The 15,741-nt window shown below is 54.8% G+C and overlaps 2 protein-coding genes across 2 annotated transcripts in view; one reads left to right on the top strand and one right to left on the bottom strand.

Moving 5' to 3' along the window:
• Window positions 1-6,161: 6,161 nt before the first annotated feature.
• Window positions 6,162-6,725, top strand: LOC130585208 (variant surface antigen D-like). The gene has a single exon (XM_057385598.1). It carries the CDS (start codon window positions 6,162-6,164, stop codon window positions 6,723-6,725), a length of 564 nt encoding a protein of 187 aa, XP_057241581.1.
• Window positions 6,726-13,069: 6,344 nt separating this feature from the next.
• The window catches only part of LOC130585203 (runt-related transcription factor 3-like), a 12,702-nt gene continuing 10,030 nt past the window's right edge, over window positions 13,070-15,741 (bottom strand). Inside the window, exon 2 of the mRNA XM_057385590.1 lies at window positions 13,070-14,058. Within this exon, the coding sequence (XP_057241573.1) occupies window positions 13,535-14,058 (524 nt within the window). The 3' untranslated portion in view covers window positions 13,070-13,534. The remainder of the gene's footprint in view (window positions 14,059-15,741) is intronic.

Below are 15,741 nucleotides of genomic sequence, written 5' to 3'. Positions count from 1 at the left end.
TTTTTATTTTTATTTTTTTTTTTCAGGGGGACACAACCCCTGCTGCTTCCCGAGGAGGGTGGGCAGAGCTTTCCGCTCCCGGGGCCGGGCAGTTCGCAGCTCGGGGGATGTTTTTTTTTCTCCTGCACGGAAGGCAGGAGGTTTGCCCAGCTCCACACCATTAAAGATTAAGCCCAAAATTTGGCTTTTTCTTTCCTGCCCACGGCCTGGCAGCCCGACCTCGGGAGCCCTGCTCTCATGGCAAACACCCAAATCCCCCCAATTCCCCTCCTGCCCCTGCTCCATCATTTATTTTCCAGTGGAAAATAACCCAGCGCTGATCCAGAGCACTTTGACAAGTCCAAAAATACGAGGCCATATTATCTTTAAACCCTTTTAAAAAGCCCCACAGTGAAATAAAGCCCTATTGGGGCAGGAGAAACTCCAGCCAAGTTCCCCACGTCCGCCCCCTGCTCCAGTTGTATTCCCCTGGAAATCCTCGAGAAGAAAAAACACAGGGGCTGAAAAAAAAAAAATTTGGTTTTCATTAAAACCCTCGAATGTGAGGGGTTCTGTAGCTTTCAATGGGGCTTTGATTCCTATAGATGCTGGAATGTTTTCAGAACATTTMAAAAATGTTCCCCACCTTTCTATCTTATATCGGCGGGGAACTGCGCCGGCGTTTTTTTCCCCGATAGAAGTGGTGAGGGCTGGATGCAGATCCAAACCCTTTCCTTTATTTACCTTGAGGTTTTCGGTTTAAAAATGTGATGATATTTTCTTGTGGCTTTGGAACCAGAGGAGATAATCCACGTGGGGGGAAAAGAAATGGGTGGAAAACGCTGCAGGAATTTTTTTTCAAGGGGGATTTTAATGATTCATCTTTTTTTTTTTTTTTTTTTTTTTTTTCCACGGAGAGGAAGCGGGGTCACCGGGCACATGCCACGGAGAGGAAGCGGGGTCACCGGGCACATGCAGGCACCCACGTTCCTCCCTCAGCACTTTTTGGGGTGAGCTCAGAGGCATTTCCAACCCTCTAAATCACCCCAAGCTTTGTGGAGATTGTTTTTACCTAAAGAGATGATTTTATTGCCGCTTTCCATCCCCGCTCCTGGTGGCTTTTCTAAATCCCCTTTTAGAGGAGATCAGCCTTTTAATGTAATTTAATTCCATTTTTTTTTAGTGAGTGTAAAGATTTCTGACCTTGAAGGTGAGGTTTAAGGGGCGGGAGGAGCTGAGGTGCCCCTTCCCATCACCCCAAACTCTGTCTGGTGCCAGGGGGTGCCAGGGGGTGCCAGGGGGTGCCCGAGGAGTCCCAGCCTGGCACAGCCCCGTGTCCCCTCCAGAGCCAGGGGTCACTGCCACCCCGGGGAATGTCCCCAGAGTTCCCTGCACAGGGTTTTATTCCCCCTTTTCCTGTTCAAGCCCCAAACCCCACACAAAGCCCACCCCAGCTGGCATTTTGGGGTGATTTTGTGCTTTTCGCTGCAGTAAAACCCAAACCCGGCCCTTTTCCTCGGGGGCTCTGGGCATGCAGCGGGGGCGAGGAGGTGCGAGCCCAGCCCTGGGTGGCTTTTGCCGAAATTGGGCCCCGAGCCGGGCTGGTGGGACCGGTCGGGCCGGCAGAGCTGTGCCCGTGGCCCCCGGACACGCCGCGCTCGCCGCTATCGCTACCGCCCCTCCCCTGGTGCCATTTAAACCTGAACCTCGGCTCAATTAGCGCTCGTTAATCACCGCCCAGAATGGGCCACCCAGGCTGCGGGGGCGGCCCGGTGCCACCGCGGGTGCAGCGCTCCAGCCCGGCTTTAGCCCGGTTTAGCCCGGCTTTAGCCCGGCTTAAGCCCGGCTTTAGCCCGGATCCTCCCGCAGGGGTTTGAACAAACCCGAGGGAGCCGAGCCCGCGGTGCCAAAGCCGCGCTGACCCAAGGCCTCAGCTCGGGCCGACTTTGGAGCTGAATTTGGAGCTGAATTTGGAGCTGAATTTGGAGCTGAATTCGGGGTCCCCGCGGGTGTCGGGGCCGAGCAGCAGCGATCCGGGATGGGGTTGGGATGTCCCGCGGGTTCCGTGGGGCTCCACTCGCCCTTTCCCGGTTGGGATGAGCCCATCCCGGGGTGGCGACGGGAACATCGCGGGGCTCCGGTCTCTCCTCGCCCTCTGGGCTGCCCTGGCACGGGCACGGCTCGGCCCAGCCCGGCTCCCATCGCAGCTCAACGGGGCGGGAGTGTGCCCGAGCTCACGTAGGCAGGAGGAGCCGCCGCCTCTCCGGGGCGGGATAAGGACGGGATAAGAACGGGATAAGAACGGGATAAGAACGGGATAAGAACGGGACAAGAACGGGACACGCTCCGCTCTCACCCCGGGCAGGAACGGGGCTGGTCCGGGCTGGGAACAACCGGAGCCCCCGAGCGAGGAGCCAAACCCGGCACCCCCTGCCCCAGGAAATGCCAGCACCATGGATTTTTGAATATCTAGTTAAGAAGTTTTAATGTGTTCTCCTGGCACGAGGGGCACAGTGGCTGCCACTGGGGTGGAGAGGTTCTAAAACACYCTCAGGGATCTGAGGATCTTTGTTAATTGTTAATTGGAACTTGGAGCTGGGCTGGGTTAATGGGCAAGGACCTCGAGGTGCTTGTGTGGCCGCCGTGGACCATCATGGCATCCCAAAAGAGCATCCCAAAAGAGCATCCCAAAACGAAATCCCAAAACGAAATCCCAAAACAGCATCCTGAAACAGAATCCCAAAACAGCATCCTGAAACAGCATCCCAGCATCCCATCCCAGCATCCCGGGTGGTGCTGAGCCCCTCTGGAACGGGGGAGCCACAGCCAGTGGTCCTCTCGGGTCCCTCACAAGGCTCCAAAAGAGCTGAAATCCTCCCTGTCAAAGTCAAATGCCTCTCTATAACCCAGCCCGGGGTTGATCTGTGCCTTGATGAGCTCCAGAATTTGCCTACGGGAGAAAAAAAAAAACCCAAAACCCCTTATTGGATTAAAACCGAGCCCCTCTTCCCAAGGCCGGCAGCTTTAAAAGGCAGAGATGGGGAAAAAACCGAACCTGGGGTAGGTTTAAAGAGCTGAGCCCTTCCCAGGAGCTGCTTCAGCCTCCTGTAACTTCACAAATAAACTTTGCTTTATAAGTTGGACTCGTGGCACGGTTTTGGCAAATTCAGCGCCCTCCAAGGCAGCGTTTCCTGCGTTCTCGATTGCTATCGGGAGCCTCGGGAAAATATACAGGTGGGGGGAGTGARTTTAACCCTTTGCTCCCCAACCTCACCCCCCTCCCCGAGTCAGAAAGAGCTCAGGGCTGCTCCAGAAGAGGTGAAAAATGAGGAACCTCAGGTGAGGCTCAAGGAGATCTGGACCGGCCGAGGTCCAGCGAGGAAAACCTGGGCACGGCCAGTCGGGTTTAATCCCCACTCCCCACTCCCAGCGGCGCCGTTTGACAGCGAACCGGGGCAGCTTTGGGATCTTTGCCCGGCACATCCCAGCCCATCCCAGCCCCGGCACCCTCGGCTGGAGCGCTCAGGGCACSGATCCGATCCTCACCCGCGGCCGCAGCGCCCGCAGCTCCCGGGGAAAGCGGGAGGGGAGGCCGGGCCCAGTCCCGGTTGTGAAATAACCCCCGGTACCTGGGCTTTGAAATGCAAAAAGCGCTCAGCTCCGCTCCGGCGGGGCCYTTGCGGTCTGAGGCAAACAAAGCTCACAATGCAGCCGGGCTGCAGTTGTGATCAGCGAGCAGCTTCAGACCGACAGGCATCTCGCATGCAAATGGCCTTCACCGCTAATTAAATGCACAAAGGAGATTTTTCCAGGCATCCGAGGTTGCTCCTGCAGAGTCTGAACTCCCACACGCGCACACACCCAGCGCCGCTGCAGAACGAGGGCTTTTTCTGCGCACAAAGCACTTCATTTCCATGCGCGTGGATTGGGCAACGCCAGCGCCCTTCCCGGATCCCTGCAAGGACATCCCGCTCCAGAGGCAGCTCTGGGGGCTCCCGGTTCCACCCCGTGTCCCGTTCGGTGGGAATTGCAGCAATGGGAATATTTCGGGATGATTGGTGGAGCTGGGAGAGGTCCGGCGGGTGTTGGGCTCCTGCGGGTTTGGGGAAAAGAGTTGGGACAAGAGGCACAGGGTCATGAGGGTGCTTGTGCTGGTTGGTCAGCACAGGTGCCCCAAAATTCTCATGGCAGAAAATCCACGATCCTGTGAGAGCAAATTCCCCTGTCCTGTGAGGATAATGTCCCCTGTCCTGTGGGGATAATGTCCCCTGTCCTGTGAGGATAATGTCCCCTGTCCTGTGAGGATAATGTCCCCAGTCCTGTGAGGACACTGCCCTGGTGATGCTCTATGAACCAGCGCTCTGCCCCAGGGCAGCACCAGGGTGTGCCACACACCAGTGCAGGCGCTCCAGGGCTGTCCCAAGATTGGGATTTTTCCCTTCCCAGATGATTTTGGGGCTGCCACCATCTGATACCGGCCAGGAGCCACCCCAGCAGCGCGGGAGCACGGGAGGACGTGTCCCTCCGTGTCATCTGCTCCCAGGGCCGTGCAGGGCAGAGGAGAGCTCGGATCAATCCCTGTGAGGTGCTGTGGGTCACAGCAGGACCTGGGACTGTCCCCAAAGCCAGCCCTCCCCTGGGGCACAGGCACAGCCAGGCGGGCACAAGGACAGAGGGCACAGGGATTGCCCTGCAGGGACACGGCCGCTGCACCAGCTCCGAAAATCGCCCTTTGCAAACGGGAAAAACAAAGTGCRAAGCAGCGGRGGTGTGACGGGGACACTCCGGGGARTGGCAGGGACAGCCAGGGACAGGCGGACACTCAGAGCAGCCCCCTGGGGCCGCAGACACACGGACAGCGGGCTCAGAGCGTGCCCGGGGCGGGAGGAGCGGGGGCAGCGCCGGCGGAGCTCCGGGCACAGACTCGCGGTGGTTTGGAGGAGCTGCCTCAGCCGCGGCCGCRGTCGGGCTCCGTGTCTGGGCCGAGCCCCGGCTGTGGCTCAGACGGGTTTGTTTAACTCGCCATCTGCCCTGCCCGCGGTGCCTGGGGAGGGGCAGCGCCCGGATCGCTGCGGCASCGCCTATAGATACAGAACATCTGTGTATTATAATATCTGTGTGTTATAATATCGGTGTATTTGTAATATCTGTGTATTATAATATCCGTGCATTTGTAATATCTGTGTGTTTATAACATATGTGTATTTCTAATATCGGTGTATTATAATATCGGTGTATTATAATATCTGTGTGTTATAATATCGGTGTATTTGTAATATCTGTGCATTTCTAATGTCTGTGCATTTCTAATATCTGTGTATCTATAATAGCTGTGCATTTCTAATATCTGCGCATTTCTAATACCTGTGCATTTCTAATATCTGCGCATTTCTAATACCTGTGCATTTCTAATATCTGTGTATCTATAATGTCTGTGCATTTCTAATATCTGTGTATCTATAATATCTGTGCATTTCTAATACCTGTGCATTTATAATCTCTGTGTTTTTATAATCTCTGTGCATTTACACCGGGACAGAAGGAGCTGAACCGAGCCCCCGCGGGCCCTGAGTCACCTCGGAGCCCCATTAAAGTCCGGGGCTGAAGCAATCGCAGCCGCCGGCTCCGGTCCCGCCCCGGCCGGGTGCTGCAGCCGCGGTGGCCGGAGCGCTCGGAGCCGCACGGGGCCGCGGGGAAGCGCCGCGGTTCCGGGCCGGGCGATGCGAGCGGCGCTCCCGGGAGCCCGGGCCAGCCCCGGAACCGCAGCGGCCCCGCCGCGATGGCTGAAGATTGGGATGAGGCGGCGGCGGCGGCCCCGGGAGCCCCGGTGGGACCGGGATGCACCGGCGGGAGGGTCATTGCTGTGACCTCGTGTCTGTCCCGACGGTGGTCACAGCCTTGGGAACTCCGTTTCCAAAGGGAAAGAAACGGAGCTGAGCTGAGCYGAGCTGAGCTGAGCYGAGCTGAGGGGTTCTGCTCCAGCGCTGAGCTGACACAAAGCAGGACCCCCCTCCCGCAGGGAAAGCAGCTCTGCCACGGGCCCAGAGCTGCAGGGAACGAGCAGAGGTGTGGGATGGGCAGCACCCGGCAGCTCCCAGCGCTCTCCCGATGGCCCCGGTGCCATCCCGGGGATGATTTCCTTGCCCAGCCGAGAGACCCGCGGCTTTTCCAGCCCCGTCGGGATGAAGGCTCAGGGCGCTGCCTGCCAGGAGCCCCGGGAGCGTCCCCAAACCTCCCGCAGGCGTGCGAGAGCCCGGCCTGATCCTCGGGGGCTGCAGAACCGGGGGGACACTCCCAGCTCGTTCCCCAGGCCGAGCATCCCGGGGGGAGCGGCAAATCCCGGGAGAGCGGCACATCCATCACATCCCGGGGGGAACGGCACATCCCGGGGGAAACGGCGGCACATCCCGGGGGAAACGGTAAATCCCGGGGGGAACGGCACATCCCGGGGGAAACGGCGGCACATCCCGGGAGAACGGCACATCCCGGGGGGAACGGCACATCCCGGGGGGAACGGTGCATCCCAGGAGACCGGCACATCCCGGGAGAGCGTCACATCCCGGGAGAATGGCACATCCCGGGAGAGCGGCACATCCCGGGAGAGCGGCGGCACATCCCGGGAGAGCGGCACATCCCGGGAGAGCGGCACATCCCGGGAGAGCGGCACATCCCGGGAGAACAGCACATCACATCCCGGGGGGAACGACACATCACATCCCGGGAGAGCGGCGGCACATCCCGGGTGAAGCAGCGCATCCCGGGTGGAGCAGCGCATCCCGGGTGGAGCAGCGCATCCCGGGTGGAGCAGCGCATCCCGGGGGCAGTGGCACATCCCGGCAGAACAGCACATCACATCCCGGGAGAGCGGCGGCACATCCCGGGAGAGCGGCACATCCCGGGAGAGCGGCACATCCCGGGGGCAGCGGCACATCCCGGGTGGAGCAGCGCATCCCGGGGGCAGGCGGCGGCCGGGGGTGCCCGGGTGGGGCTAGCAGGGAGCTGTGGGTGCTGCGGTGCCCCCGGGAGGCTCCGGGAGCCCTGGCCCGGCCCGGTGAGCCCGGTGAGCSCTGCCCACGCAGCAGGTGCCCCGCCCGGGGCGCTCACCTGGGGGATGCTCCGGGACGCGGCCCCGGCTCCCCCGGGCGCCCCTCCCGCGCTAATTAGAGCCCGCTATCGGCCGATCTAACGCAATTTCGGGGTTAATGAGGCCCCGCTCTCCGGCGTGCCCTGCCCCGGTGCTTTGAAGTGGGGCTGCGCTCAGGGCCGCCCGTCTGACAGCGGCGGGATCCCGGCGCTGCGTCGCTTTAACAGCGTTTTTAGCTTCTGTGCGCCAAGCCGAGAATAAAGACTCACATGAGCCTGTTTTAATTGAAACTCTTCTGATCTCGCGGCCCAGCCCAGCCTCTGCACAAGAAAACACCTTCCCCGCGTCCCAGGAATGAACGGTTACACGGGGGCCTTGCTTTGCATGGACTAAATAAAAATAAAATCATGCGATTAAATCAAAGAGCAGCACACGAGGTGCTCGCTGAGGGTTTCAAGATGTGGTTTGTGGRGCTGCCGGCAGCGGGGTGCGGGTTCAGGTGCCCTCAGAAAGGTGTGCCCTGGTGACACGGCCCTGCTTGGTGGCATTTCTGATGTGGTTCGGGGCTGGGCGGTGGCGTCAGGACAGGGTGAAGCCGAGGAGAAAGAAAAACTGAAACATGGTGAACAAAACCGCTCCCCTGAGCTTGGAACAGCGTTTTTATCGCGTGGGTTTGTATTGCAGCAAAGTGGAGAAATTCTGAGTTGTCAGGAATGAAGGATTGGGGTGGTTTTTGTCGAGTTTTATACTTTGGGCACTGCAGAAGCTCTCCTGTCCCAGGCAGCGCTGAAGGAACGGGAATTTGGGGGATCCCAGGCTGCAGGTCCTGGGATTTGCAAATCCAGGAAAGGATTTGCCCTTTCTGGATCCAAGTTAACAGCTCCAGCCTGCCCCAAGCACTGGGAAYGGCCCCGATCACCTCCCAGGGTGGAAGGAAACAGAGCCCAGCAAACCCAGGCTGAGAGGGACAACGAGTCTCAAAAAGAAGCAAAATGTCTCATTTTTTGTGCCTGTCTGGGAATGAAATGGAGGGGGAAAAAAAAAAAATCCCCCAACAACTGCTGTGTATAAAATCAATGTATATAAATGGGTATAAATATCTCTCTCCCCCAAGGCGTGAGGTCCCGCTGAGTAAGTGGATGTGAATGACGTGTAACCCAACACTCGCCCAGACACCCTAATGAATTTTCCATGTTTTCCATCGTTTAGCCTCTAAATAGGCAGCATTCACAAAAAACACCCACCCCAACCCCACAGAGCCCCATCCTTTCCAGCGGGAAGGATTAACCCCCCGTGGATCACCACGAAAATTATGCCAAGAGTGGGAATTTCGCTCTGCTCCAGATGGTGCCCACAGGGGTGGTTTTTTTTCAGGTTCTGGGGGTGCTGGGTGGGTGCTCTGAACCTCTCAGGGCCATCTGGTTTTATTTCTGAGAAATGGGATTTCATTGCTCTTTCAAAGGAACAGAATTGGGCCTTGATGATGCTGATTGCTAATTTGGRCAAGGTTCATTAAGGGTTTGATGTGCAAGGCCAGAGCCAGGATCCTTCCCCTGCATCCTGTGGAGCCCCAGAATTGGTGCAAGTTAAAAGATTATTTATCAAGGCAGTTTGGACACAACAGAGTCATTAAAACAGAGGCTGGGCTTCAGAGTTTGGGCTGGAATGAGAATAAAACTGAGACTTTTGTTAGCTCTGATCTCAAAGGAAATACTCTTCATTTTTTCTAGGAGCTTTTTTAGTCCAAACTCTGCGCAATTTAATATCTGAATGCTCAAAAAAATAGCTCTCCAAGCTCTAGATTTTTTTTTCCCCTTTTCAGTTTTGTGTTGCAAAAGAAAACCCAAACATTCCTGCTCTGACTGCCCCACGCTGTTGCTTCCAGCCCTGTTTTTTTGGAGTGATGCCGGAACAGAGGGGTTTCTTGGGTATTTGGGAACGTTTGGGAGGGGTTGATGCACCCCACAGCCCCCCAGTGCCGTGCTGGGGTCCAGCTTTCCCATTTAAATTCAGTAATTTGGGATAAAACCTGTGTGGGGGCATGGTGGATGCTGTGTGTGGTAAAAATATCCCCTATGTAAAAACATCACCTTTATGGAAATATCACAATAATAATAATAATAATAATAACAAAAATAATGCCAATATAAAAATCACAACCCTCTGGCATTCAGGGCACATTTAACTCCAGCAGCTCCCTCGGCCTCCCATCAGGATTTTTGGAGCTGCTGAGTCCCCCTGGCACTGTTTTTTTCTGGGATTTCCTTCTCCAGCCACATCCTCATCCCCTCCAGCCCCAAAACCACTTGGCCAAGGCCTTGAACCCCACTGACCCATGGATTCCATGGATGATCTACTGCATGTCAGGACAAAAAAAAAGTCCTTTTTATTCATTTTCTTTTTTCTCCCCTTTCCTTCTTCTTCCCCCTGCAGCTCTAACYGAGGCTGCAAGAAAAGCCGGGATCCGTTTGGAACAGAAAGTTCCTGTAAACAGCAGCTACACCTCAGGGTGTTTCCTCTCGCAGGAGCTGTGAAGAAAARGCAGCTATGTCTCGGGTTTTCCTTGGAACATTTTCCTGCTGGCCTGGGCTGTGGAGACGGCTACGAGCATTTATTGTGGTTTGGTTTGGGCTTTTCCTAACTTTTTTTTCTCCTTTTTTTTTTTTTTTTTTTTTTTTTTTTTTTTTTTTTTTTTTTTTTTTTTTTTTTTTTTTTTTTTTTTTTTTTTTTTTTTTTTCCTCTTTCCACGCAAAGGCCACTGTGGGTTACGCTCACAGAGATGCTGCTGAGGGGTTTGGGAATGGCCCCGGCGCTCCTTCCCTGCTCTCATGAATAATTCTGGCTCTCCAGGAGCCCCGGCCCGCAGCTCCTTGGCATCGGATCTCACTGTGGGCTGGAACTTTTTTATTTTTGCCTCTCGGCTGTCGTTTGGGTTCTGGAGGCGAGTGCTGAGTGCTGAGGGGTTCGGGCTCGCAGCACCCGGGAATTTGGGTCCTGATGGATTTGAGTGGAGGTTTTGCAGCTCGGGAGGTGCTGGAGGAGGGCAGGAGGGGAGCGGGATGCTGGGTGAGGATGCAGAAATCATCCTGCTGGGCTGTCCTGGGCAGGCCGAGCGCTGCAGACCCATCCTGGAGAGGTTTAAAGGGGTTTTCAGGGAGCTCAGATCCCCCTATCCCATCCCATTCCACCCCATCCCATCCCATCCCATCCCATCCCATCCCATCCCATCCCATCTAATAGAGACACATCCCACCCCATCCCTGCCTGCCCACCCTTTTGGTGCCGAATTGCAGCCAAGAGCAGCTCCCACACACCAGATTTGGGCGATGGAGCGCTCCGAGCAGGACAAAAATCCAACTCTGGGGAAAGGAGCCTCCCTTGGCGCGGAGCCCGGCGACAAGTGACAGTCGGGAGGCGGCGGGGACACTCGTAACCATCGGTTTATTGTTCCACATGGCACCACATGACAGGATTACAGGGCGGCCCGAGGCCGTGGCCACGAACATCGGAGCACAAAGAACCCCCGGCAGAAAAGCAGAGCTGTCCCCGGAGCCGCGGCTCTGTCCCCACCAGCCCGGCCGTTTTCAGGGAAGCCAGAGCAGGGATTCTCCTCCGGCCACAGCTTTTCCAGCAGCGCAGCCTCCTCTTCTTCCTCCTCTTCCTCTCCCCCCTCCCCACCGCCCCCCTCCCCAGTGACAAGTGCTACAGGTTAAAAATTGGGCTACATATTAAATATTACCTTCAAGTAGGGCTGGGGTGTTACACAAATAACCACATTTTTGGTATCACTAGCATTTTTTTTTTTTTTAATGTCCATCTTAAGACACCATTAAAAAACCCAACGACTTTAGCCTTCTTTATCTACAAAGATCTCTGATCTCGTCTCCTCAGTCTGGTGTTATTTTACCCTGCACATACAAGTATTAGAAGCATTATTAAGAATCGTATCCTTCAACACATTTAAGAATTATATTATTATAACAAATAAGACCAAAAATTAGATTTTATAGTTAAATATTCTGTGAGCCAGACAAAGGGGCTTTACTGTACAAGCGATTGTGCATTTTTTTTTTTAAAAAAAAAAAAGCAAATTATAGTGCAAAGCAAAAAACATTGGCCTGTCTCGTGACCATTTGCATACAACAGAGGTGCATCTATTTACACCTTCACATGACAATATGTCATAAAAACAACATCGTTGCCATTCTTTTCATTATTTTCTCTTTTTAAAACTCACTACGAACAGTCTTAAATTAACCTAGAACTACGAATGCCTTGTTTTCCTTTGTGCTTTCAACCAGTGGGACGGGATGACAAATGTAAAAAGGCATCAAAACACAGGCTGCCCTTTCCAGCTCCGGCGCTAAGGCGAGCGGAGGTTGCAGTTTTGCTGGGGTAAGGCTTTTTTTTTTTCTTAAATTATTATTATTATTATTAATATTATTATTATTTATTTAAAAGAGTTGTTCTTTGTTGTTTCTGGGACTCGGAGTGGTCATGGCAGCTCTCCAGGGTGTGCTGCTCCACCGTGGTAGTGCAATTACAGCGCTCTGTGCTGAGGGTGGCATCTGGGGACAGGTGACAAGGCTGGGATGGTGGCACAGGGGCTGGGAGGGCAGCTCTGGGTGTTCAATTTTGATATGTTTATAGGAAAAATGGAAAAAAAAAAAGGCATGGTCACTGGTGGCAATGGGGCTAGGGTTAGGGTTGGGGTTAGGATTAGGGTTTTAGGGTTGCACAGCAAATGTAGGGCTACTACCCACAGCTTTTTCCCTACCCTTACCTTAACCAGAAACTGTAAGAAAATCCTTTCTCGCTGTCAGTAGGAAAACGCAGTAATTTCTACTGAGGTTGGGTTAGGTTTGGTTAGGGTTAGAGACTGTCCTCACTGCAGGGAAGGCTCTCAGGACAGGGGGTACTGCAGATACAGATTCCCTGGAAACCTGTCTGTGTGCACTCCCAGCATGAGGAATCCTCAATCCAGCCCCAGTTCCCGTGGCAGCAGAAGGCACAGTCGGCTTTGGGAGGTGACAAACCCTGTGTTGTGCATCAGAGCCAAGCCACTGACCCGGCCCTGGGGTCACCAGACCACCCCTCTGGGTACCCACAGCTCCCATCACTGGTTGCAATCTCTTTGGTATCAGCTGTGAGGGTGTTGGTGCTTGGCAGAACTGGTTCCCCCAAATGCCACCTGATGCCACCACCACCAATGAGTGTCCCCTGCTCAGATTTTTCCTCCACAGTGAGATCCCTGTGCTCGGGGTCACCGGGGGGAAGGAATGAGGGTCAGGGGGTGGAAGAGGCTGCACAGCATCGATTCACAGCATTTCCACCACCATCAAGAGGAGAAAACTGCTCCTTTCTCCAGATCTCAGGCAGAGCTTTCAGGATGAACTACAGGCGTGAGTCAAAATAAAAAGTTGTGTTAATGCTGTCTGGGTGAGAACAGGGGGAAGGACTGTAACAGAATTACGAGGCTTTGCCACCAGCTGCTGCTCAGAGGGGATGAATGGAACACCTGGAGAACGGTGGCAAGGCCGTGCCAAAGGCTCCTGAGCCCCTGGGAAGTGCATCTCAAACGTCTTGGATTGTCCTGAACGCTGCCTTCACCTCAACCGGCATCACTGAGGTTTGCTGAGGGGAGCAAAGAGCTGAATGGTGAGGTCAGGACAAGAGAATAAACAAATAAAACAAAACATCTCCGTAAAAAGTACATCTCGAGTGTAAACATAGAGGGGAGGGGTCGGCCAGGCCCGGGGTCAGCCACGTTACTGATTGACAGACGACGACAATGACATGAAAATGAACAATACAACCTCTGTCGTCAACAAATATTAACAATAATCACATCACAGCTCTTGTTCACGTGGCTGACTGAGCCCCAGTGCCTGGCTGTGCTGCAAACCCCACTGCTCTTTGGTGCTCAGGGACCCTTCACCAGCAGGGAGGGAAGGACAGGAGACAATGGGGTTTTTTTTCTTTTTTTTCTCCTTTTTTTTTGTTCAGTTCAGTCCTTCTGCACTGGCAGAGAGATGGCTCAGACGGCTCCCTGGTGTTTTAACTTCTCTGAACCATTTTGCAGAGGAAGGCTGAGCTGTTCCTCACTTTTGAATGCTTTGTGTGGGGAAGAGGTGCAATTGAGATGAATGAGAAGTGTTCTGCAAGTACCAAATATCTGATTCCACACGTCCTTGGTTTTTTTTTTTTTTCCCTATGTACAATCCACATACCTAAAACACGCGGAAGGAACCACATCAAGCGACACATTCAAGCCTCGTGGGTGTTCACCTTGAAATGTAACGCAGCTCTCGGTCCATCTTCGCTTGATGTTTGCATGCAGARGATCCTGGTTTGCTTTGGGTTTGGGAGACTTTGGTTTTACCTTTTCCCTTGGCGTCAACTTTGGTCGCTCCCGAAAAGGAGCAACGGGGCTGCTTTGGTTACAGACACGGCGCCCRGCCGAGTTCCTCCTCAGTAGGGTCTCCAGACGGACTCATCCATCCTGCCCGTGGTGCTCATGGYGGTGGGCGAGTTACTGTGGCTGCCGTCGGCGTCCACGCCGTCGCTCTGAGCGCCCAGGTTGGGGTTCATCAGGTTGTTCCCCGCCGAGGCGCTCGTGCAGGACGACAGCATGCGGGTGGGCGAGCGCTCACCTCCCGCCACCATGGAGAATTGATAGGAACCCGAGGACGTGCCGTAGTACAAATGGTAGGGAGAGGGGTTGGCCTGGAAGGGCCCGCTCTGGTTCTGCGTGGAGCCGGGGTAGGGGGGCGGCAGGTAGGTGTGGTGGAAGCGCGTGGTGGTGGGCATGCTGGTCATGCTGATGCCCCCGATGCCCGTGGCCGAGGGCGTGGCCGTGTAGGGGAAGGCGGCGGACATGGCGCCGGGGTAATGCATCCGCGGGTCGGAGAAACGCGTCTCCGTCAGCGCCGGCAGCGTCGGGAAGGAGCGCTCGAACTGCCGCGGGTCCGAGAAGGGGCTCAGGTCTGACGTGCCTGGCGGGGCAGGAGCACAGGGGTGGTTAGAGARCTGTCCTGGAGCCTCTTTGTCCCAAAGCAGCCCCGAGGAATTGGAAGGAAAAGAGRGAAGAGAGCTGGGGGACTTAAGTAAAAACCCTAAACCCGTTTGTTTAAGTTGCTCCCATTTCCTGTCCTAAAATTTGTTGTTTCCTATCCAAGAAGGGGACATGGCTAAGCTGGCTTCTCTTAGGGGTCTATTCATCTCGGGTAGATTAAAACAGCACACCCCATAAACACAGAAAAAAAGATGTTTAGCCATGACATCAGCTGTGTAGTAAATAAATGGAGGCAGGCCCCAGACGGCCGGGCCCTGGGATCATCCATCCACACACACACACACGGAGCCAGGCAGGAAAAGCTGGAGCCCAGACCAGCCTGCTAAGCCTTCTTGTGGGTGGCCTGTTCGTGCTGATACCATCAGGGGATGGAGCTGATAAACACACAGCTGAAAACTCCCAAGCCAGGAGCCACAATATCCCTCTGCTTGAGTTCTCTGTGTATTTTTCTCCTTCCAAGAGGATAAAGGGAGTGAGAAATTCAGGCTCTCTGCTGGGGGAAGGGAGGCTTGGGGCAGCGTGGTGGGGATGTTCCCCAGCTCCATCGGACAGAGGAGCCCCCCACGCCTTTTCCTGGAGAGTCTAAACYCAAATGGGGTCACAGCCAGTCTGGAACTGGAGAGGGACCTTGGCTTGCTGCCGTTGGATCCTGTCCTCCTGCAGGAAGCCCAGGTTAGAAGGTAGAAATCCACACCAGAAGCTCCTTTGAGCAGCTCGGGGCATTCCTGTGGCTCTCAGCTGTTCCAAGGTGGTGCCATTCCCCACAGAGCCCAGAAACCTCCAGCCTTGCTGCATCGAACAGAGAGAAATGAGTTTTGCTCTCCAAAGAGAGAAAATAAACCTCCATCCTTGAGACCTCCTCTATTTTTCTCATGTTAAAAACAGGTCTATTCTCCTTTGCTAGCAGGAAGCCATCCAGCCTCAAAAGTGACTTTTTTTCTGGTCACATCAGCTGGATTTTGTATCCCTCAGAGCAAGAGAATGTGAGGTGAGCATGCTAAACACGCCTGTTGCTTTTGGAGATGCATATCCATCCAAACACACATCCAGGGGATTGTGTGGCTGCTCTGCATGCACAGGGCCTCGTGTTTAAATCTGTTTATTACAATGAGGATTTTTAACTTCTCAGGGCTGGTGTTGCATGTCCTGAAGCATTCCCCCAGGAGAAAACACCTGATTTAATCCCTTCCAGCTACCCAGTGACACGGGCACGCTCTGGAGGAGCAGGTATGGAGGGGATTTGATCTGCAGCTCCTTTCTGTGATCCSGGGTGAGTCTTTCAGCCATGGAAGGAGAAGGAGAGGGGAGGTTCCTCCCTCCCTCCCTCCCCTGCAGCCCTTTTGCGGGCACACAGCAGCGCCTGCCTTCCCACGCAGGCTCCACGGAGGGGAAAGGCGGGGGAGCACCTGGTTTGTGAACGTGGCTGTGGCTTTGGGGCGAGATAAGAGAGGAGCAGCTCAAAGCTGGTCCCAACCACACTGCTCTGCCCACACCCGGCGCTGGAAAGAGCGTGTGGAAGCGGCTGCCCAGCCACAGGGCCATCTCTGATCCGTGCTGGAAAAGCACAGCGCTGGGAAAAATGTTCCCAAAATGATTTCCCAAA

The sequence above is a fragment of the Malurus melanocephalus genome, unplaced genomic scaffold (assembly GCF_030028575.1).
Source record: "Malurus melanocephalus ecotype Western Australia unplaced genomic scaffold, MMel_1.1 scaffold_846, whole genome shotgun sequence".
NCBI lineage: Eukaryota > Metazoa > Chordata > Aves > Passeriformes > Maluridae > Malurus > Malurus melanocephalus.
Note: the sequence above shows the minus strand (reverse complement) of the source record. Positions and strands in the feature narration are given on the sequence as shown.

Excerpts from the sequence above, each read along its gene's own strand:
- LOC130585208 (XM_057385598.1), top strand. The coding sequence starts at position 6,162 with ATGAAGGCTCAGGGCGCTGCCTGCCAGGAGCCCCGGGAGCGTCCCCAA.